The 24,361-nt window shown below is 38.5% G+C and overlaps 1 protein-coding gene across 9 annotated transcripts in view; it reads right to left on the reverse strand.

Moving 5' to 3' along the window:
- PTPRD (protein tyrosine phosphatase, receptor type, D) overlaps positions 1-24,361 on the reverse strand; it is a 572,360-nt gene that overhangs the window by 434,851 nt on the left and 113,148 nt on the right. For all 9 annotated transcript variants that reach the window (XM_010856985.1, XM_010856991.1, XM_010856992.1 and 6 more), the window contains exon 2: positions 23,882-24,048. In XM_010856985.1, the coding sequence (XP_010855287.1) occupies positions 23,882-23,945 (64 nt within the window). In that variant the 5' untranslated portion in view covers positions 23,946-24,048. The remainder of the gene's footprint in view (positions 1-23,881; positions 24,049-24,361) is intronic.

Below are 24,361 nucleotides of genomic sequence, written 5' to 3' on the forward strand. Positions count from 1 at the left end.
TACCTAGACTAATTAAGATAATGAACAACAGCAAACCTACAATCAATTAGCTTTGTCTAAACTTTCTATTTTGAGGCTAGGGCCTTAAGGACAACACTCTTTTTCTTAGTTGCTACAGTAAAATGCATGGAGCTATTACAAAACAAATCAAGGGGGTATAATCCTACACAATTTTAAGCAAAAATGTAAGGTCCTACAACTGATTCTTGGCAACAAAAGGTTGTGAAAAGGTGTTGCCTGAATAGGTAGTATATATTTAACATTGTTTTGCAGGTTTTAAATGAATTACATCTCTCTAAAGCAAGCGATAGACCAAAGACAGAAGTACATCCGTTTGGCTACCCTGTTTCTGTGATTTGAGTTACTTCAAAGCAAGCATGTAAGAATATAAAGCCTTTCAAAATCTATGAGAAAATAGCAGTGTTCCTTGATTATACTGTTCTTGGGAAATACCACTTCTTAAATTACTTAGTATAGCCTTACTTCATAAGAAAAAAGCACAGCCAAGAAGCAAACAGTAAAAATGAGGGGACACAACCATAGAAACAAGAGCGATCAAAGTTCTAGACATTCTTCTCCACCTTCTAATTCTACTTTTGAATTTAAGGCTTTATGGTCTCATTCCCACTGTAATTCAACGGGTGTTCCTCAGAGAGAAAAAGGACCTTATACTATCGTGTTTAATCATGGTCACTACTATAGCGTGATCAATTATTATTATCTAGAATGAAACATTTTAAGTAATTCTTCACCAGCAAAAACACTTGCCGTGCAGATCATATTACCATAACTGGTCCCACTCACATCATTCCTAAGTTTATCTACACTGGTTGTGCATTTTCTCTTCCAGAACAAAATCAAGTTATAGAGTAGGTTTCCTTGTACCGTATTTTATAATTATTAATGCATTATGCTTACAGAGGAAGTTCACACTTACTCAAGGATGAAAGGTACTTAGATATTACACCTAAGCCAGCACTGCACCAAGCAAGAGAACTGGTTGAGTTTCCAAAAGCCTTCTGAGGTAACTCTGAAATGAAGAGGGGATCCCAACCCAACATAATGGATGCTCTGTATGAATTTTACATCTGTTCTTTAATCAGCCAAGCAGTTATTGAGAGCCTACGGAGTGTCAGGCAATGTGCAAATACTCCCAGAACAGAGAAGAAGGTATCTAGACACCAACAGGAGGGTATGTGTATATAAACAAATACAGGAATCACAAACAAAACAGAATGTGTCTAGCATTATAAAATAAGTAAGATGCATGAAGGGAGCACAGAATAGGGTTTCTTTAAATTCAGTAAAGATGGGGCAAATGATGCCTAACAGAGCATGGCATAGCAATGAAGTCTGTGGTCTCTGAAGTCAAATTATCTAGGTATGATTCACAACTTCACCACTTAATATAAACAACAACTTACAAGGACAAGTAACTTAACCTTTCTAATCTGTGATTTATCCTAACTTATAGCTGAGGATAATAAAGGTTTTTAAAGCACACGAGTGTTGGAATGATTAAATGAGATAATTCTCATGCAGCACAGTGCATGCACATTCTACCTGCTAAATACATTTTAGCTCTTTCTAATGCAATACTAAAGTCATTGCTGTGTGTGTGTGTGTGTGTATGATTTTTTCAGGGGGAGGGGGGCAATAGAGGGCATTATGTGCCCCTGGTAATGAGTTTCCAAACCACCCTTTGCAGGAAAGCACATCTTTGAAAGTTCTGGTGCCCCCAAATATTCTTGGCCACGTATGTAAATAGCTCATGGTCATTATGAATTAGAATCTAAGAGCTAAATCAAGAGAATATCAATATTATATCTCATTTATTATCATAAATGTGTTTTAAAATCAGAGTTAACATTTATTCATGTAAATGAAAGTGAAAGTTGCTCAGTTATGTCCGACTCTTTGCAACCCCAAGGACTATACAGTCCATGGAATTCTCCAGGCCAGAATACTGGAGTCGGTAGCCTTTCCATTCTCCAGGGGATCTTCCCAACCCAGAGATCTAATCCAGGTCTCCCACATTGCAGGTGGATTCTTTACCAGCTGAGCCACAAAGGAAGCCCAAGAATACCGGAATGGGTAGCCTATCCCTTCTCCAGTGGATCTTCCAGATCCAGGAATCAAACCTGGTCTCCTGCATTGCAGGAGGATTCTTTACCAACTGAGCTATCAGGGAAGCACAAATATAATCTACCAAACTTTGTGGAGAAGTATTTTATTAAAAACACTTTATTTCTAGAGGACCTTTCCAGTTATTAGATGGGGTGTTCCTCAATTAGATCTTTTTTTTTTTAAGGCTTTATTTATTGCAACTTTATTTGTGAAAGACCTCCTAACACTTGATGATCATGGAATTATTCTCAGATTCTCCATCAACTGAAAAGGGTTAAGACAGAAATGAAAATTCATCTTGGTAAGCATTTTGATCATTAAAGCATGTAGCTTAAAAAAAGCATTTTTAGTTAGTTCAGAGAAATGTTTTAAAACCCCATGTTTTCTTATGTAATTTATACTTGATGTGGAAATGTCTTTATTTTAATGTGAAATATCTGTTGCCCAATTCATAATGATTTTAATGTTGTTTCACTCTTTAACTCAACATAATTGTTGTTAAATATTGAGATAAAACATTGTAAGAACTCACTATCAATATATATAAGATAATAATATATTTCATCAACAATATAAAATAATTGGTGATTAAGGAAGCTCATTTCATTCTAGTGTTAGTTTATTCAAACATATAATCACACTATATAACTAATAAGTACGCCTTTTAATCAAACATATAATTATTAAAATATTTCTGAGGGATATAATTGGCATATTAATAATATATTTCTATCATGACTACTTAAAACCTCAATAAGTGCACCTTTAAAAAGGTTTTGGTTTAATCTGCATACACTAACCCTCGCCTTGAAATGAAATTAAATCCTTAAGAGAAACAAGTAATTTGAAGCATAATCTTATACTACCTAAATATAATTACTTAACCATGCCAAGTAAAAATAATAAGGAGACCCCTAGAGAGCCGATTTACCAAAAATACAATGATCACATGTTTCCAAGCATTAATTCTCAACCCTGACTGCACAAGAGGACCACCTGGGGAGCATTTGCAAACCCATTAACCCAGGCCCCATCCAAAGAAACTGATTCAATTGGTTGGGAGTGGGGCCCAGACATCTGTGTTTTTTGTTATTTTTGAAAGTCCCCAGAACCACTGCACCAGAGACTGATTAAAATTTACTTTTTACCAGTCCGTAAATGTTTATAGCAGCTTTATTCATAATCACTAAATATTTGAAACAACCCAGATGTCCTTCTACTGGTAAATGGATAAACAAACTGTGTATATATACAACGCAATACCACTGAAGCAATAATCTATTGATTCATGCAACAAATATGGATGGATCTTAAGAGCATTTTGCTAAACGAAAACATGCTGAACCCAAAAGGCTACATAGCAAGGTGCTGTCAAGGAATTTCTGGGGTAAAGCAACTGCTATGTAATTGGAGCAGTCAATATGCAACCTATGCATCTGTCAAAACTCATGGAACTATATACCACAAAGAATGGATTTACTGTACACAAATTTTTTAAAAAATCAACCAGGAAGTCAGAGGGAAGATGGAATGTAGACTATGACAAATCAATCTAAACTGCCTCACAAATGTATCACATAACTAGACTGGAGAGAAGGAAAAAGCTGTCCTAAGTAATTGGGGAAAAACAGTGTTTTGACTGGATACTAGAAGGCTAAACATAGCCTATAATAATGGCATTTTGTGTTATCAATAAAAAAGTCATTACTAATAAAAGGTTTATATTTTTGTCATTTCTATAGCAAAATTTTGATTTATTCTTTACTGATTATGTAGCTATATTTAATAACAAACAACATAAGGTATTCTTAAAATCTGAAAGTTTTTTGCAAAAATCTTTACAGGTATCATTTTAACCACCGTTTGTCTTTTTATCTTTTATTTTAGAAGGGTGCTAGACAGCATGGGGATGAAAGGTTCCTTGAAAGTGTGAAAGGGACAGAGACTGCTTCATAGATCCAGAACCACAGACTGACAAAGACCGGGGCAAAGTGAGCTGAAAATGCAGTCCCAGCAGCAATCAACTTATTTAATCAGATAGCTGAACCTCTAGCTAAGATGCATTTTATTCCACTGTATTAGATTTTTATATTAGCAAAATCTGAATATACAGAAACAATATTGATTCCTAAGTATGTCAGAAATGTCAGAATAAATAAATCCATTCTTAGACACCTATGAGAGTGTGTGTTTTTGTTCAGTTAGAAAATAGGATTTGAAAAAAAAAAAGAAAATAGGATTTGAGAGAATTAAAAAAGTTAAAGATTTGACGGAAAAAATCCTCACAACTCCTCCTGCATTACTATTAGTCCAGTGCTAGAATTCCAGGTTCATACAAACAACTGATTTTCAACTCTGGTGTCTGGTTTGTTTCTGAACTGAGTCCCCATCTTGCCCACCTAAAAACCTTATGCACTGCCTCAGCCTAGAGGACTATGGTGAGAATTGGCGAAGCCTTCCCTGTGAGGTCCATAGTAACTCCAGTGCAAACTTTGCATCAGACAATCCATCAGAATGCTACAACTAACAGTATCCTGGGAAATTTACACTGGCCATAATAATGAGTGCTTGGCCCTACGCCTACAGCTAAGGAAATATGAGTGGTCAGGGAAAAAGTGGGCCACAAACCTAAAGAGATGGTCTACATAATCCATTTTTTTCCAAGATCTTGCTCTATATGAGTAGAAATCCATAACTTGAGGAGAGGATTTTTGTGCCCGAGTTATTACTGTCATCAGGAACAATCATAGATTTTCCATACTGTAACCAGAGTAATCCTCATAAGACCTAAATATAATCATCTCCACCTTCTTCCTTTAACAGCTTATCATTTTCCTTTGCTGCAGTCCCCATTTTTCTGTCCTTTCCAGACACTAGTCATACTCCCTTGGCCTCAGGGCCTTGGCACAAGCTCTTTTTCCTGCTTGCAGGCTCTCAACAACTCAGTAGGATCTTAACTCACTAATGTGTCCAGGGAACCTGAATTCCCAACTAGGTTGATTCTTCTCCTTACACACTCTCTGTACCAGATGTCTCTTAGAAGCCCTTGTTCATTTATTCCCCTTGCATTTTCTAGAACATGCCAAGCAAGCTCCTGCCCTAGTCTCTTTGAACTGAACTGGCTCCCAGCCTAGAATACTAACCCCTTCCATGATTAATTTGCCACTCTCTTTCAAAACTATTTAACTGGCCCCTTCTCAATCGAGTTTACCTTGACCTGACCACTCAATTATAACAGTATCTGAATCCCCCTCCTACACACACACACACACACACACACACACACACACACGAGTCTTGATTCTTCTACTCTGGGCTCTGCACAATTTTGAGCCCCCTAGAAGGTGCCCTTCATGATGCAGGATTCTGTTGTTTTGGTCACTAAACTGTATCCCAGAAACCTAGCACAGGAATCTTGCTGGAATGAATGAACTGCTTAAGAACCATGCATGCAAAACATTCAGAAAGCAGAAAGGGAGGAAGCTCAGACTTCAAGACCTGAACAACATTTGTCAATTCCAATGTGAGAGTAAAAAAAAGAAAAAAAAAAAGATTTCTGGAAGAAAATAGCTTTGTGTAAATTTAAGGTAATGAACTGGATGGTACTGACAAATAAGCACAAGAGAGAGAAGCAAATCCTGCAGCTATATCTACCAATTATGAGCCCCTAATCATTACCAATACCTCACCCATATTATCACAGTTAAGCCCCATGAAACAAGTGTAGGATACGGTTCTTATCCTTGTTTTACAGAAGAAAAATCTAAGATTAGACCAGAAGCTACAGTGGGGCATGGGTTCATCTTGTTTACTACCACATCCCCAGCAACTTGCAACCTGCTGGCAGGTAGCAGGAGAATATATGTTAACTGAACAAAAAACTGTGCTCAGAGAGATTAATATACTTCCCCAGGATCACCCACCTAGTAAACAGCAAAAGGCAGGCTCCAAAGCCATATATTTTTTATTTAGAAGCTAATGCCATTCCACTATACCATATTTCTTCAGAATGAAATTGTAAAACATATATGGACCTACAAAAATGCAGCAGTCTGGCCAACTATATACCACCGTAATTCTTCAGGGCATTTCAATACAACAGAAGGAAATAGAAAAATCAATATTCCTAGTGAGTGTCACTCAAATGATCAAGCAACAATCACACTTCATTGGATCTGTTTAATATGAAGAAGGGCAAGGTACATTCTAGAAAGAATTTCATCAAAATTGATAAAACAAATCTTCCAGCACCACATCCCTAGTCTTCCTACAAAGAGAAAGTCATTTTCACAGAAATATCGTATTACCCAGACAGGACTGTATGAGTAAACTCGTCTGCCTCCACCCAGCTGCTCACTTGGGCAGTGTCCTCTGAGCATTGGCCTTTGAAATGCTAATTCACTGGCTGAACAACTGCTCAACTGCTCTTTAGCCTTAAACATTCAGAGGCAGCACACTGGGTAGCCAGAGCAGCCCCTGAGGGAAAAAAGAGCTCCAGCAACCAGGCTGGCTTGACTCCAGGGGATGGATGAAATCAGGAGGAGGGCACGGGGCCCCTCTCTCCAGCCCCCAGCAATGAGGGACCACCTGAGGTCCTTAATCCTGGCCTCCTTAGAATGTACAAAACTGGGGACCAGAGGATTGAAATGAATAATTCATCGTCCCCAATTCACATTCACCAGAAGTATCTATATAATTGCAGTTAAAGGACTTTAAATTTGCCCTTCTGCTTTATATTTCAGTGTGAGATACCTGGTAATGGAATCCATTCTCTAATTCACTTTCCACAAACAGAGTCTGCCCAAATGTTTGCGGCTGATGCTTTGCTATTTTAACCTCTTTCTGGAAGTTTTTGCTTTTTAACCATTTTCTGCTATTGTTAACCACTGAAAGGGCTGGAAAATCTTGGGATTTAGAAATTCTCATTTCTATTTTACAAAAGTCTATGGAGACTCAACACAGAGATCGAAAACCTCTGACCCCGGACCAGATCCATCCCCATTTCCTTTGGCCTCTATGTTACTGGTACTTAATGATTTTTAATTTAAATGTGTGAAAAGTAGGGCTGCTACTACTGCTGCTAAGTCACTTCAGTCATGTCTGACTCTGTGCAACCCCATAGATGGCAGCCCACCAGGCTCCCCCGTCCCTGGGATTCTCCAGGCAAGAACACTGGGGTGGGTTGCCATTTCCTTCTCCAATGCATGAAAGTGAAAAGTGAAAAGTCAAAGTGAAACTGAAGTCGCTCAGTCGTGTCCAACTCTTCACAACCCCATGGACTGCAGCCCACCAGGCTCCTCTATCTATGGGATTTTCCAGGCAAGAGTACTGGTGTGGGGTGCCCTATAAATCTGGACTTCAACCTTCTCTAGGAAAATGAGAAGACCCTGGACATGCATTCTCAAATGGCAAGAAGAGGCTGGGTGGCTGCTTCCCTCATGAAATCCAGCAGAGACTTTCCGAAGAGCTAAACTGTTGCTTCCATATGAATTTTACTTGACTGGTCACTATGGGAACTGAATTTGCTACCGCTGGCTGCATTCAAGGCTCAGTTTTGGGAAGAGGACAAGAAGCAGGATCTGAGATGAGTAAATATACTTTTCCTGAGCATAGTAAGTGGAAATTTTAGACAATTTTAGATTTAGTTTGTCTATAAAGGCTGAATAAAAAAGTATGGCAACTATGATAACTGTTAGGAGAAACTCAAAAACCATAATACAGTGCATTAGATGCACTGGCAGAGGAGGGAGAGGGTGGAAGAGAAATATACAAAGAAGTGTGCACTTTTCTGGCTACTTTTCCTCTCTAGCTGTTTCCTCTATGACTCATTCCGTACTTACCAAGTTCAATCCATCACAAAATCCTGCAAGTTTTTAATCCTCTTAAATAAATTTTGTATCTGGCCCCTCTTTATCCTATAGTCACAGTCACAGTTCAGACCATCTTGACTCTTATCCTACTTGGCTTTACAGCAACTCACCCTGAAGTTCATCCTCTACACAGCTGTCAGTGACCTACCAAAAATGCAATTTAGACCACATCACTTTCCAGTTTAAAACATTTCACTGCTTCCCTTATCAGCTGGTAATGCTAAGGTGGGATTAAGAATTAATTGGGAAACATTAAAAAAAAAAAAAAAAACCTATGCTTGGTCCTAAAATTCATATATTTTGATTTAAATGTTCAGTGTCGGCCCTAGACAGCTATATTTTATCCCCAGTGATTATAAAGTATCATCAGGTTGAGAACCACTGATTTATCAGGCAAACTCCAAGCTCTTTAGCTTTGCTTTAACGCCCTCCGGTATGTTTCTGTCTCTACCATCTCTGTTCACATTCGCTACAAATTCCAACAACAGCCTGCTACTGGCAACACCATATGCACGTGCCTATTACTGCACACAGCCCCCTATGTTGTAATTATCTCTTTATGTCTCTCCCACTATTCAGAGAGCAGTGACTTAGCTCTGTCTTCCTGTTACCTATAAGTTACCTGGGACATAGTGGGCCTAAGTAAGAGTGGCCAAAGTCAGCAGAAAAGATGGATCTCAAAGAGTAGGTAAGATCTGGAATGCCAAAGCTGTTTGGTCAGAAAGGGAGAAAGGGAGAATACTAGCAAAGCTGGAAAAAATGAAAGCACTTTTTGAGTTAAACAAGTTGGTGACTGTGAGTAATGCGTGAAAGCTTCTCTCAGGCCACAGAGAGGAGCCTATTGGCCTGAGTGGGCTTCCCTCATAGCTCAACTGGTAAAGAATCCGCCTGCAATGCAGGAGAGCCAGGTTCAATTCCTGGGTCAGGAAGATCCGCAGGAGAAGGGATAGGCTACCCACTCCAGTATTCTTGGGCTTCTCTTGTGGCTCAGCTAGTAAAGAATCCACCTGCAATATGGGAGACCTGGGTTAGATCTCTGGATTGGGAAGATCCCCTGGAGAAGGGAAAGGCTACCCACTCTAGTATTCTGGACTGGAGAATCTCATGGACTGTATAGTCCATGGGGTCACAGAGTTGGACACGACTGAGCAACTTACACTTTCAGTGGCCTGAGTAAATACACCAAAGGAAAGAGAGCCAATTTATCCCCTGCCCAATAGTGGTGTCAGATCCATTTGTTAAACTGCAAACTCTCTAGAGGGAACAGATCCCAGAATACAAGCAATTGTTTTATTATAATTATCATAATACCCTTCCTGTTTCCATCTCTCATTCCAAATCAGTACAATTAAAATGCAAAAAGAATTATGTGATTTGCAACTGCTAAATGATCTTTTTATATCCTTTTGCTGATGTAGTCTTGATTATTTCAGAAACAGTAGTTTTCCACAGTGGTTTCTGCCACTTAGTTCAAATGATTCATGCGGTGGGGATCTCATTCTTTCCCTTGAGACTTTACTCCATAGTTGAACAGACTTAACCATTACTCATCGTCCTTATTCAGCCAAGATTTCTGTCTAATCTAATTAGTACTCTTTCTTCATGCAACTCTAAACAATCTCCAATCCTTATGAGAATATGGTTAGGCCCTTCCTACGTTTTCAGAAACTTGTGCCTTCTACTAGCTGCCAGGACAAACTGGCAATAGCTGGTAATTTAAATTTTCCCAAGTAAGTCAGGGATTCCGATTGCAATCAACTGCAAACTGCCCTCTCTCCATGCCCTCTGAAGGCCTTTCCATTTGATGACAGTGTGGATCAAAGTGTTATTTCCAAGTATTGCTGCTGGATCAATGGTGCTTTCTTGTGAAGAGTTTTATTTTGCTTTTGATTTATGAGTGCTGAGATGGTATAGAGGACATCAATACTAGAAGCATCCATGAAGTGATCAAATTCACCATGATATTTCTGCTTTTGCTTGCCTTATGAAACCAGTATCAGGCTTCAATACCCATGACTACAAACCTGTTTCTTTACAGACCGTGTTACAACATTCCCATCAAACATAACACTTACCAACACTTTTTATCCTAAGATGTTCATAGCTCCAAATGTCAGGCTCACAGTGCAATGAAAACTATCCCACAGCTGATAAATTATTCATTTGTCAGGAGTTTACAATCTGAAGTGGCACTAAACAGCCGAGTACCTGAAGCACCCCCCAAAGACATAAAGCACAACAACATGCAAAGCTTATTCTGCATAAATTCTAAAGGTTAAGTGCTATTAAACATCTCTGTTTATCAAGAGACGTGCTCCTTGAACTCATTTATTTTAATTAATCTGCTCCCAATAAACGTTACTAACAAAGTAAAGTGCTAAAAGAGAGTAATCAAACACATCGCTTTCCCCTGGCTAATCCCACCAGGTTAAAACAAAGTTTTCTGCTAATAAATATTCTCTAGTCCCCACTATTTTTAGAGGAGAACTTGTGTGCAAGGTCATGCAAGCAGAGGTCATGACCATAACCCTCAGTCCAAAGCTGGCTCACTGCATGGGTACGTAAATAAAGTCCTACTGTAACACCACGTCTCCCACATATTTATGAATTGTTGTGGTTGTCTTCTTGCTGTAACACAGAGGTGAATAGTTGTCACAGAGACTACTTGGCTCACAAAATAAAAAAAGAAAAATGTTTACTATATATATGGTCCTTCACAAAAACCATTCATCGACCTCTAGTCAAAAGGCATGCAAAAATGTGGAAAGGTTTCAGAAGTTTACCACTAGATCGGGCTTTAACTGGTGTATATCAACACGTTCATCTCCTCAAGAAAGGACTGCCGTTAAACACTTGTTATTTAGAATGCCATCTGATGTACGGAGCCGGAAGAGAAAAAAGAATAAATGATAGGTCCAAGCTAGTTCCTCAAGCTGGTAGGTGTTTCATTTTGTTGACAATAATCACTAGCATTCCAGTTACCTATTGCTGTATTTCAAACCACCTCAAAACTTGCTTAAGGCAAAGATTTCTCTGCCCAGGATTCTGCCTTGCAGGCTTCAGTTGGGTGGTTCTACTCAACTCATTTGAGATCACTCTCATGGCACCAGGAGGAGGCTGAGCTCCAGCTAGAACACCTGGAAGGCCACAAGTGTGCAGACCTTCTGGGCAGTTCTTTCTTTCCATGGGGTCCCTCCAGCTAAACAGCTGGGCATTGTTCTACGATGACTCCAGGCACCACAGAGCGGACATGGAAGCTCCCAGACTGAAAAGGGTTAAGCCCAGGACAAGTACAGCGTCTCTGCTGCAGCACTGTGTAAGTCAAAGCACCTCAAGGAAACAAGCCCAATTCAAGGGGAGGAGAATCTGACTCCACCTTGAGAGGGGCTATAGAATAGTTTGTCCATGATTCCCAACCTACCAGAACATGACTAAGAAGAGGATCACACCATGCTTACAGTGGTTAAAGTCATGCTTCAAGTCAGAACTTACTGCTGACAATTTCAGTTCAAATTGGCAGATGAGAGCAACAAGGAAGCCTAATGATAAGTGAAAATCATTTTATAATAAAATACTAGTTGCACGGATGCAAACATTTCCAAATTGATAGTATTTTTTTTTAATTCAAACAGGACAGAAGCCTTCATAGTAGTCATTCAATGGTTCTCTAGTTCTTACACAGTGCATAAACTATGGATACGGTGTAATCTTTCCTCCGTGATTCTGAATCCTCACTCTGCTATGAATTAAGTTCCAGCACTACTGCAGTGGAGATGGGCCTCTGAAATCTCCCTTGGTGGTGACACCCCTCTGTCCCCTTGTCCAGGTTTCTGGTCACTAAGCATTTTGTTCTTGTGCCTGCTCTTTTTAATCATTCTGCCTCTTCCACAGACAAAGCATCAAGAGAGCTGAATTCTAGGGCTCTCTCCATCACCTTCTCACCTTTTTGCTCCAGGCAAGTCATCTGTTCTGACCCTTGGTTTCTTTTACCTGAGAAGTGACTGATGCTGAAGCTGAAGCTCCAGTACTCTGGCCACCTGATGCAAAGAACTGACTCATTGGAAAAGATCCTGATGCTAGGAAAGACTGAAGGCAGGAGGAGAAGGGGATGATAGAGGATGAGGTGGTTGGATGGCATCACGGACTCAATGGACATGAGTCTGAGCAAGCTCCAGGAGTTGGTGATGGACAGGGAAGCCAGGCATGCTGCAGTCCATGGGGTCGCAAAGAGTCGGACATGGCTGCACAACTCGACTGAACTGAACTGCGGATGATAAAAGGTATCCTCCCTACTCCTAGAGTATTCAGGAATGAGGTAAGATATAAAATGTTTAAAAATTATACAAGGGTATGGTATTTTCATGATCAATGCTATGAGATAAAGTGGATTTTATTACTAAAACAAAGTAAAATAAAAATATTAACAAAAATAATACACTATAAAGAAACTTGTTGATGTAGTAACAATGGCTAATATTTAGTGCCTACTATGTGTAAGGTATAGTTCTAAGCACCTTACATTGGTTCATATTCACAGCAATCCTGTAATTATCATGCAATACTCTAGACAACAAATTGAGACATAAAGAAATTAGGCAATCAGTTCCTGGTTATACAGACATTAAACAGAAATCACATTTAGCTTTATCAGTTCGCATAGCTGATTTCAAGATCTTACAAAATGCCTAACATATTTCTGACAAAATTTCCCCCTTCTGTTAGAAGGGCAGAATCTCCCTCTTCTAGTCTCTGCACCAGCATTCTGTACCAGAAAAGTGAAAAGTATTAGTCCTTCAGTCATGCCCAACTCTTTGCAACCCCATGGACTGTAGCCCCCCAGGCTCCTCTGTCCATGGGATTCTCTAGGCAAGAATACTGGAGTGGGTTGCCATCTTCCCAATCCAGGTGTTGAACATGAGTCTCCTGTATTGCAAGCGGATTCCGTAGTCTTAGCCACCAAGGAAGCCCATCCTGCACCAGCACTTACACATTATTAGTGTTCTTAACCAAGGGTTTCTTTGCCCCTCAGGGAACATTTAGCAATATCTGAAGACTTCTGGTTGTCACAACTGGGGGCTAGAATGTTACTGGGAATAAGCCAGGGATGTTGCTACACATTCTACAATACTCAGAGCAAACCCCACCCAACACAAAGAATTACCCAGCCCAAAAGGTCAACAGTGTTAAGCTTGACAAACTCCGGGCTACACTGATGGCACAAATATAGCCAGGAGAGATTTAACTGAGTTCAGCATATAAGTTATAAAACAAATCTAAGACAAGGATGCTTTTTTTATTATGCTTTTTTTGTTGCTGTTCAAGGTATTGCTCATTCCTTGAGCTGAAAATCATCTCAGCTAGGAGAAAATGCAAGACAATTGATTTCTATATACATCAGGCAGGTTGGTTTCTACAATGAGATAAAGATGAACCTTTACTGAATACCTGCCATGCATCAGGTACTCACAGCACTTCGCATAAAGGATTTCATTTGAATCTCACAGCAACTTATAAGAGCTATGAGCATTCCCAAATGGTCAGAAGAATTGAGAAAACTGTTTAAGGTAAGCAGAGGAACCAGAATTTAAGCCAAATCTGGTTGCTAACCCTGCGTACTATTTTACAGAAAACATATTTAACTTATAGTTTAATAATCCTTAATTTATTATCCTATAACTCCCCTGGGCTTAAACCTAAATCCAATGTGTTAAATCACATAAGCAATAGATTTCCTCCAAGCAAAAGAAGTTTACCGGGAAAAAGTTAATTAAAATTATTTCATCTACATAGAGGACACACTTTCCCTACAGGAATCACTTAGGAATCCCATTGCTGTGTGGTGGTGGTGTAGTTGCTAAGACGTGTCCAACTCTTGTGAGCCCATGGGCTGCAGCCCACCAGACTTCTCTGTCCATAGATTTTCCAGGCAAGAATACTGGAGTGGGTTGCCATTTGCTTCTCCAGGGGATCTTCCCAACCTAGGGATTGAACCCAGGTCTCCTGCACTGTAGGCAGATTCTTTACCAAATGAACACCAGGGTTCTTAACTAAATGGAACCATATAGATGAAAGGCCTATAGAATCTCCCTTTTTCCCTGCAAAGGTATGCTGGCCATCACTTTCCAATAAAAAAAAGCTCTGTTTTCATATGTACCTCCTTAGTCCTCTCCAGCTCTGGATATTGATGGAGTGTAGACTTCACTGCATATTTCCAATGCAGAAATATCTTCTGCTTCAAAAGAAAAACAAATTATGCCAGAGCTAAAGAGTTAAAAGCAGATTATTTTTGCTCTTGTTAACCAAAGGTTTTAGTGTCCAAAGTCTACATGGATGGTACAAAGGAAATTTCATTCGAGGAGCTTAGAAAATGAATTTAGAACCTAATCAGAGATTGCACCAACCCTTCAATGAACTATTTGAGAAAAAAACATTTACTTTGTCCAGTAGAGGACAGTGTGCCCAACTAAGGTTTCATAGATAGATATCCCAAGAACACATGCGTTTCCCACATACTGGAGCAATCCAACACCTTTTAAGGCCCGCAGGGCCACATGGTCTAGCCCCACCCCGCTCTCCTGCCTTCCCACCCACTGTGCCTCCGACCCTTGGGCCTTATTTTGTCCTTTGAACACAGGAGGCTTCTTTCCTTCAGGCTTTTGTGAATCACTGTTCTATTTGCCTGGATGCATTGAACTCTACTTTTTCACAGCTGGTGGCTCCCCATCACTCAGCTTAAGTGTTGTCTCTCACTAGGCAACACCTTCCTTGACAGAAAATGAAGAAATGCCCAGTCCCCTCCTCTAATACCCCGCTTACTTTCACAGCACATCACCCTGTTTCATTATCTCTGCTGCATTTATAACTATCAAAGTCACACTGTTCTTTTATCTCTGGTTCACAACCTTGTGCTGCATGCTTCTCTCCTCCCTCCCCAGCTAGAATGTAAATTCTGTGATAACAAGAACCAGGAGATGGCTTGTTTGGGGCACACAGTAGGCATTTACTGAATTAAACATTAATTTTCAACTAAACATTGTGATTTAAATTTACTTTTAAAGGATACACAACGACATTAAAGAGGTGCTCTTTGTAATGACCTAAAATCACTACAGCTGAAAACAATGAATGCCTTCCCTTAGTCTATTTTTTTAATAGCTAGTACTTTTATTAATAGGTGGTTGCAGTAACATTTTTGAATATCAAGTTGTAAACTTTTGTTACCAATTAAAATGAGGTTCACAAAAATCTTAACTTGACCAGATATAAAACAATTTAAAAATCTTTAAAGGTGTACTGAGGGAAAAAACAGGCTCTTTTCAAAACATGGTTGTCATTACCAAAAATATGTGTCTTTAGGTAAAAATAAAAAGTCCCATGATGCATAAATAATACAGATAGTTCTAACGATCTGGTCAATGGTATGCAGAACTTAAGGTCTGCAATTTTTTGTGGTAAACAAACAACCACAATTTATTTTTTTCTCACTCCTTTATGAAGTGAAGTGAAATGAAAGTCGCTCAGTCATGTTCGACTCTGCGGCCCCATGGACTATACAGTCCAGGGAATTCTACAGGCCAGAATACTGGAATGGGTAGGTGTTCCCTTATCCAGGGGATCTTCCCAACCCAGGGATCGAACCCAGGTCTCCTGCATTGCAGACGGATTCTTTAACAGCTGAGCCACAGGGAAGCAATTCAGCAAAAACAACAAACAAAGGAAAAACTAAGAGAGAAAATAAACTACTGGAATGTATTTAACCAGCTCCTTTTACTTCCCGCACTTATAGCCCAAAAGTAACGTATTATGCACTACTTTTTAAATATGAAAATATAAGTACTTAGTGTATTTTAATGTCACATTCAACAACTGTAGTATAAAAGAACTGTCAGAACACTATGCTGTGACTATACAAAACCCACCACATATTGCAAAGTGAATTTAAAAACTTCGTTAGAGAACAAACGCTAAATTGAAATACCTTTTCTAGTAAGGTTTTAAAGTTCATTCACAGTTTTAAACTAATTCTGGATTCCAAGGTACTTTTTTTTTTGACAAATACATGAATATTTATTTATTACAAATACATGAAATTTATTAAGTTTATAATAAAATTGTCTGAACAACCAAAAAGAGAAATTATAAGTATGAGCAATAATGTATTTCGGGGGAAAAGGACATGATAAAAATAAAGAATTACATGTCCCTCATTATCATAATTCTGAGTGAAAGAAAAAAGCTAATCTGTTGTTGGTTCAAGTTTTAGGAGAATGTATCTCAGTAAAATCAACTTTTTTTTTTTTTTTCAGTTTCAAGGCCATCTGGTCTTCCTAACTGCCATCACTCTTCTCTCCTGCTTCCCATCTTTTAACCTTCAACAAGACTCTTAAAAGACCTCAAGGACATTTTTGTTGGCCTGGCTCCAAAAGACTTTTCCATTCCTGCTACCACCACACTGCTGTTTTTTCACACTTCTTTCTGTTACTCTTCCAGCTGTCTTTGGAATAAAACCCAAGATACTGAACAAGTTCTAAAGCCTCGCATTAGATAGCCCTGCTTACTTGTACACTCTTACTGGATTACTTCCTCCTTCTCACCACCTGGGATCCAGTTACATCCATTCTTTCAAGTCCCCAGAATATAGTAGGTCGTCCCTGTCTTGCCGTATAAAAGTTTCTTGAACTTTAACAGCTCTTGCAGGTGTAGTTTAGTTAACTTCTATTCATCCATCAAGTGCTAACTCAAAAAGCATTCCCTCAGAGCTATGCATTTGATCTTCTTTAATAGAACTACACCTTTAAAAAAAAAATTGATGTGAAAACTAGTAAAACCTGTAGTTAATAGTCTTGTGCTAATATTGACTTTCTGATTTTGATAATGTACTGCAATTATGTAACACATCATTATTGGGGAAATACGCGTGAAGTCTACACGGAAAATGCTGTACAATTTTAATTTCTTTCAAGTCTAAAATTATTTCACAATAAGCAAAAAAGTAAATCACTGCTTCAGAAACCTTTTTATTACTCTTCTGAATAGCTGAGACACTAACCTCCTTATTTTCTTCCCTCATAACATTTATCACCAAACATATAAAAGTTTTGAGATTAATCATCCCTCTATGGGGTAAGGATCCTATTCCTTTACCTCATCATTGTTTAGCCAGTAGTTACCTCAATACTTGACACAGGAAATATGTCCAATAAATAATTATTAAAGGGAGTATTAAATACATGAATGTACCAATCAGTCAATGCCCATTGGTGGCAAAACTGTATATATAATGATATATATTTACAGTTTCAAAAGATATTGCTCAAATTATGATGTTAATGGGATCATCAATGTCCTAAATATTGACCTAAATGTTTAGATCTACATACATATGATTCTAATTTGGAAATGATGCAAATCAATGAGAAAAAAGCACAACAGCAACTAACATTTAGTGAATATTTAATCCTATTCTTCAAAATACTTTATAAACAGTTCTCTATTTAATCCTTATGATATCTATATCGAATGTATGCCACTTTTCATCTTCATTTTACAGATATGAAAATGGCCTACAGACTTGTAACTTGCACATGGTCAGAACACTTATACAGCAGAGGCAAGATTTGAACACAGGACTTCCCTTGGGGCTCAGCTTGTAAAGAATCTGCCTGCAGTGTGGGAGACCCGGGTTCAATCCCTGAATTGGGAAGATCCCCTGGAGAAGGGAAAGGCTACCTACTCCAGTATTCTGGCCTAGAGAATTCCATGGACTGTATAGTCCATAGGGTCGCAAAGAGTTGGACATGACTGAGCAACTAAGCACATTCGGCTTCCAAGTCTATATTCTTAAGTATGACTCCTGCCTAGAGATAAAGCCTGGGAGCGCTGCTTGAGAGAGTTTTGAAAAGTGAGCCATGAAATCTAAAGGAAGATTACAAGTTGATGTGGAACCACACTTCTTTAAATCTTTGTATCCCCACCATTATACACAAAGTTTTCCATGGAGTACATGCTCACTCGCTAGTGCTCTCTCTCTCTCTCTCTCACACACACACACACACACACACACACTGCATCACAAATGAATAAATAAATCTAAAGCAAGCTAAGGAAAAGAGAAAAAGCAAAATTATAGGTAAGAGAATCAATTTCCACCCAAGCACCAGTACTATTAATTCTTTATTTCCAGATGGACACTGGTTGGGAATTCTCTGAATTTACTGAAGCAGGACAACAAAGGCAGAAGAGTGGAGGCTCCCAAACAGATCAAACTTATTTGAAATGAATCAGGTAAATAGTAACTATGTGAGGAAAATTAAAGAAAAATAAGAATGTCTGGGAAAGAAATTAAGGAATCACAGAACAGTATAGTCAAATATCACCAGGCTATGAGCAGTAACAAAGCAATTCACAAATATTTCAGATATTGTTCCATCTGTCAAGCTTAAGGGCCTCATCACAAGTAGAGATCAGAGATAACAAATATGTTGTATCTTGGACTAAAAATAAAGCAAGTCCCTTTATACACAATAAAATGCTTTGAAGTATACACATTTGTTGATTGTGTGACATATTCTTAACCTTACTAGATAGGTACAGCTCTGCTGGGAGCAATTAATTGAGAAAGCTATGAAAACTCTGCAAAGGATAAGTGAAATAGTTGGAATACTTTTCTTGCTGCAGACAGCTGGATGGTGCTAATTTAGCTACTTTACCGTGAGGGGAGGAAGGAGGCAGCAGTAAGGTTTTTTGTATTTTGCCACACCTCTGCAAATTCAGAGAAAAGGAAAACAAGGAAGGCATTGATAAGCATGGAAAATGAACTGGCTTTCTTCCTGCTTTCCTCAATGAGCATGTCTATTCTAACTGGCCCAAGGAACCAGTACACTTTTTATTCAGGTGACACACACCAAAGGGAATCTAACCAGAGAGCTGTGCTAAGCAGCAGTTTACCTTTTGTTTTTCAAAGAGCTTCACTGGAATATGATTGACAGACATACAGATCACCCATTCAAAATGTCCTACTTCAATGGTATTTTGTACCTGTATATCCAATTAGTATCAGCACCCCAATCTAATTTTAGAACATTTTCATCATCCCTAGCAATTAATACATTTTAATATATGGTTAAATGGTTTGTGATCTAAATACATAAATACATGCAAGCATATATACATATATCATACATGCCTAAACACTCATAATCCAAAATAAAAACTAAAGAACATTTCTGATGAGCTATGAATGCTCTCAGTGAAATGGCCCTGTCTACTGGAAGGAACACATTTTGATGACAGAAAAAAGACAGTCTTTCCATTCCTAACTTCATTTTGGTGATCTAACGACTTGAGTTAGGTTTCTTTGCAGAAGTAATTTCTGTAAAATACAAAAGGAATCATTTACCCTGCCCTTCAAACTCATCATTTTCCTGTTTTTTAGTTTTCTTCCTGAAGAATAATTTCTGGCCATATCAAAAGCCACTTACTCTCTTCATTACTATGTTTACTTCCATCTCGAACTTTCCGGACCAGGGGCCCATATATTCCCGTATTTGGTTATAGTAAATATCTCCAGCGCCTCCTTCTGAGCAACTCAAGAAAATTCATTACAGGAAGCAACAAAACAGGAAGATGGAAACACTTTCCATTAGCCATTAGACCCAAGTCAAATTAATTTTAAATTGGTAATATCTTAAGCTTGAAAAAGCAGATATGCTTCAAATTTTTCCCTCTTGATCTTCAGATTAACTCCTGGAACAGAGTTTATAAGAGTCGCCTATGTATAGGATTTTTTTTTTTTTTAAAGAGAGGCAAGCTGGGGACTTTTAACACACTGCAGGAAAATCTGGTTTATCAATCATCCAAATTTTTGTAATCTGTAGATCAAATTTAAATAATTTTAGCATGGTACCTAAACACAAGTGCTCAATGAAAACTGTTAGCTGAATGTTTTTCAATAATAGATAACACATTAAATATCTACTGTGTGTTATCTGCTGATCTGTGTTTTACATTAATTCATTTCATCCTCAATAAACCCAAGAGAAGGCACTAGTCTATGCCATCACCATCATCACTCATCATCCACATTTTTAAGATAGGAAACTGAGGCAAAGAGTACGAGGCATCATGCTCCAGGTTACAAAAGGACAGGCAGAATTTAAAACCAGACTCTGGTTTCAGAGCTTACTTTATTGAGTACCACCCTATGCTCCCCATCAGAAAACAAGCAAGTTGGTCATCTTACAATAACGATGTCAGTCTATTCTCTAATGCCAAAGAAATAATGCAGTTACACTGGACAGAGAGATATACTACCAGAGGGGGGATAAAAGAAACCTAGTTGCTTTCACATAGGACAGAAGTACTGCAAGTTGATGGGGACTACAGGGAGGTTCATTAACAGCAAGAAGGAACATGAGGGTGTGTTCACCATCTGAGACAGCAAAGAGACAAAAAGCAGCAGGAAAAAGATGAACTAAACCATTTTAGGAATTCATCTGTCGACAGTTGTGTTTGTAATAAAGATCCAGTAACACTCATATCCAATGACAGTGGCCAAAAAGCATAAACTCAGGTCTAGAATGTAAATGATTTCATTGTAGTGAAACCAATTTTATAAAAGAAGATTTAACAGCAGATTCTTGGTCTGCATTTAGTTCAAAAAACAAACAAAATGACTGGTAAATAACAAACTAATACTAAATAAAATTATCAGAAACTATTATGCAAACTGAGCCAACAGAAAGATATTTACCCTAGGATTATATTAATATAATATATTCTAAATTCTTCTAGAATTTGCATGCATATTGACACCAAATTGATCTCAGTCAAACCACGACAGAAAACTGGTCAGCCTGGCATGCGGAAGGGCTACTCCTAATACTGAGAGAGAACTCCCACTTGACTCTTCCCTGAGACCACAGCTCTACCATGTGTGTGTGCGTTCAAGAAGGAATAAGCAACAACATTTCAAGTGTTACACACCTAGGACAAAAAGAAATAGGATCCATGTACACATGTAGTCTTTAAAAATAATAGTGGAGATTGATCAGGCACTTTAAATAGGCACTGCAAAAACACAGAGTTGGACACGACTGAGGTGACTTAGCAGCAGCAGCAGCAAAAACTATAAATTTCTGTTAAAGGGATATTTTCACAACATTTCAATCTGGGTTTGAACCAAGGCTCATGAGAGCTCTTCTACTAAATGCAACATCACACCAGCACTTTGCTATGGTGTTCCACACAATAGATTATAAGCCTAACTTCATGGCTCTTTGGAATTAATCATTTCTAAAGGGAGGGAGTTGTACACATAGAGTTAACAGAGTTCACCAGAATGGCTTCTTTCCACTCCCAACCTATCATATCATCCCTTCTTCAAAAGAGAATAATATTAAAAAAAATTATTCCATAGTAAATGAATGGCTTTGACAAGCTACTATTAAATTTTGAAATATAACTCCCAATCCCTTGTACAAATATAAAATACAGCTAGGAAAGAGGGAAAAAATATAGCTAGATATTCTAAAGAAATCACAGAGAAACAAATCAGTCTCCCAGGTAATACAAGCCTGAGAAATATCATCTTTATATGATGGTGAAGAATCAATTTTTTCTTCATTGTAACTTCTATCTTTATTTTTTTCAGTGTTTTAAGTGATGCTAATGGCACAATTTAATGGCTTACAGTCTAAATCCTATTTTATCCATTGTTCTTTAAACATTCTTAGTGACTAAAATTATATCTCAGGCTCTATATGTGTTTACATGCACCATGAATATCCTCCAGTAGATTACTAGGGGATGTTCTTTCTTCTTTTACAATGTATCTAAAAAGAAAAAGAAAAGCCATGCATGTCTGATTCTTCATGTATTTCCCCAGGAATACTCAGGTTACACATGCTGTTCAACAATGGCAAAAGAATGTATTAAAGGGAAAATATCCTCAAGTAAGGTTGAGGAGACACAAAACACTAAACAAAATCAATTTGGCAAAGAAGCCTGCCCCTCCTTGTAGTGCAAAAGGACAAGTGAGAGAGAAAGGATTATTTTCCAGATTACATCTTGAGGTTGAAAACTGGTATCACATAAATATACAACATGGTGAATATCTTAATTTAACTAATAACCACTTACTCAGGCCTTTGTTATTTCTTGCTTAAGACTCTACTGGATAAGAAATGTGAGGGAAGAGTGGAAGAGAAAGAGAAGAGGTAGAACAAGAGGAGGAATAGTAGACTGTCTTTAAAAGATAATTTTAAATTTTAAAAGTATGTGTTCTTCAATGCTTGGTATCTGTCTGCCACTTTTCACCAGAGAATTAAGCAAAAGCAAACTTTTCAGTAGAAGAATATGCTTACTTATCTAGAATGATAACTTCACGGATATATGATAATTAGGTGTAGTAACTTTAAGAAAATCTCTGAGATATGACATTAAAGTGACTTCCCATGGTCTTAATGTTTTTGCCAAAAATTAACAACTGTAGAACAACTTATTTTTTCACTCTAGCCACAACAGAGAAATAAATCCATATGCCTTATTTCTTTAATACACTAAATTTAGATTTCAATGTTAAAATAGGTTTTGACATAAACGGCTTTAAAATAACACAAGCGTCTTTCACTTGGGTCTTTTCCCAGTTAATTATTTGTTGGCATTGTAGTAGAAATTCCTTGGCTTCACCTTAAACCAGCACTCCCAAGTGCTAATTAGGAGACTATATACATTATTAACCAGAGAATGTTGTGCCTAAAACATGTATGTTCCATATGTATCCTATTGTTAACAATATTCCTTTCACTCCTGGAAAGCTCTCTTTAAAAACTAGAGCCCCTATTTAAACAAAGAAATTGGCTGCTATTGAGGAAATTCTTGTTGAAATGCAATTCACAGGTAAGGGCCAACAAGACACCGGATCGCTGTCTTTGAAACATCTTTAACATGAATCAAGTTCAATCTGAAATAGTCGGTGTAAGTAAAAGTTAACGACTACAGATATTACACACTTTGATAGTACCAAGGGGCCTCCAAAGAGAATGGTCAACTCTTTTAAGAGCTAAACCACTACCAAGAACCAGACATGTCAGTGAATGCAAGCCAGACATGCCTTTTTCCAGTACTGTCTCTTCCCAAAAGCCAAAGGACAGATGGAGAAAGAAACATAAATAAACAAGGTAGGTCTAATGACTTCTGAATTACAAAGGAGATATGATCGTCTCATTAACTGGCAGGTTAATTGACCACAATCTCGACTTCACAAATTGAGTCCCATAATCCAAACTTTGGTGTCTGTATGCCACAGAATTCTCCTCACACTTCCACACTCTTCATCCAGCCACAAAGTTGTCAGTTCTGCTTGATTTGTTTGAATACTGTACTCCACGACAGCTGTCGGAAACGGTACGTTAGAACAGCTGCTATGACAGCTACAAGGGCTTGGAAGTTTAATTGGGCTCAATGTGACACTGTGCATTTTTCTAAACATAGAAATAGCCACAAAACTAAAGAAATTTCTAATGGGTCTGAGCAATGTTTACTTATTGGCACCAACAACTGGTTAATCCCAGTTGGTGTTCTATCATTGGTCTCATAGTGTCTTTTGCCACTGGGCTGGTAAGAGTATCAAAAAAAAAAAAAAAGCCAAAACAGTAGGAGCAGTTAGATGCACAAGAAAAAGGGCATTAAGCAAGAGAGGAAATGGTAAGGAAGTCACATCAATAATCTCTCTGAAAGGCTGGCTGGTAGCCAAGGAGGATCCCACAGTGTCTCAGGATTTACTTCCAAAGGAAACATATTCAGCAGCCCTGAGCATGGTGCCAACTGCAAACAAAACCACTCATTATGGTCCCAGCCCCCCAGGGAAAGGGAGGATGGCTTACTCTCAGCATCCGCGTGGAGGAAGAAGGCAAGGAGCAGCAGCAATGGCCTGGCTATGTGCACCATCCTGCAGCTTGGCACCAGCACACACTGGCAGCTTGGAATCACTGCCTCAGAAGCCGCAGCAAGTCAGGCTGATCTGAAATTTCAGCTGGAACACTTTCAGAGCCTGTGAGGGGAGTGGTAGAAGAAAGGGAAGAAAGACAAAAGACACTTAGACTCCTTGCTCTTTTCACCTTGTCCCATCACAACCACCAGGAGAGATGCAAACCACCGTATATACAGCCCATAAACTGTAACCGCGATGCCTTTGTATTAGCAAACAAACAACCTGGTTTGTGAAATGAGGCAGCCCAAGCTTATCTTATTCCCATGTTGAGGTCATCTTGAAGCCAACCATTTTGAATTTCACTCTCTGCTCAGGCCACCTTTTGGGCAATGCTTTATGAGAAGAAACTGTCACTTCTTAGGAAATATTACAT

Source organism: Bison bison, unplaced genomic scaffold (assembly GCF_000754665.1).
Source record: "Bison bison bison isolate TAMUID 2011002044 unplaced genomic scaffold, Bison_UMD1.0 scf7180017864376, whole genome shotgun sequence".
In the NCBI taxonomy this organism is placed as follows: Eukaryota; Metazoa; Chordata; class Mammalia; order Artiodactyla; family Bovidae; genus Bison; species Bison bison.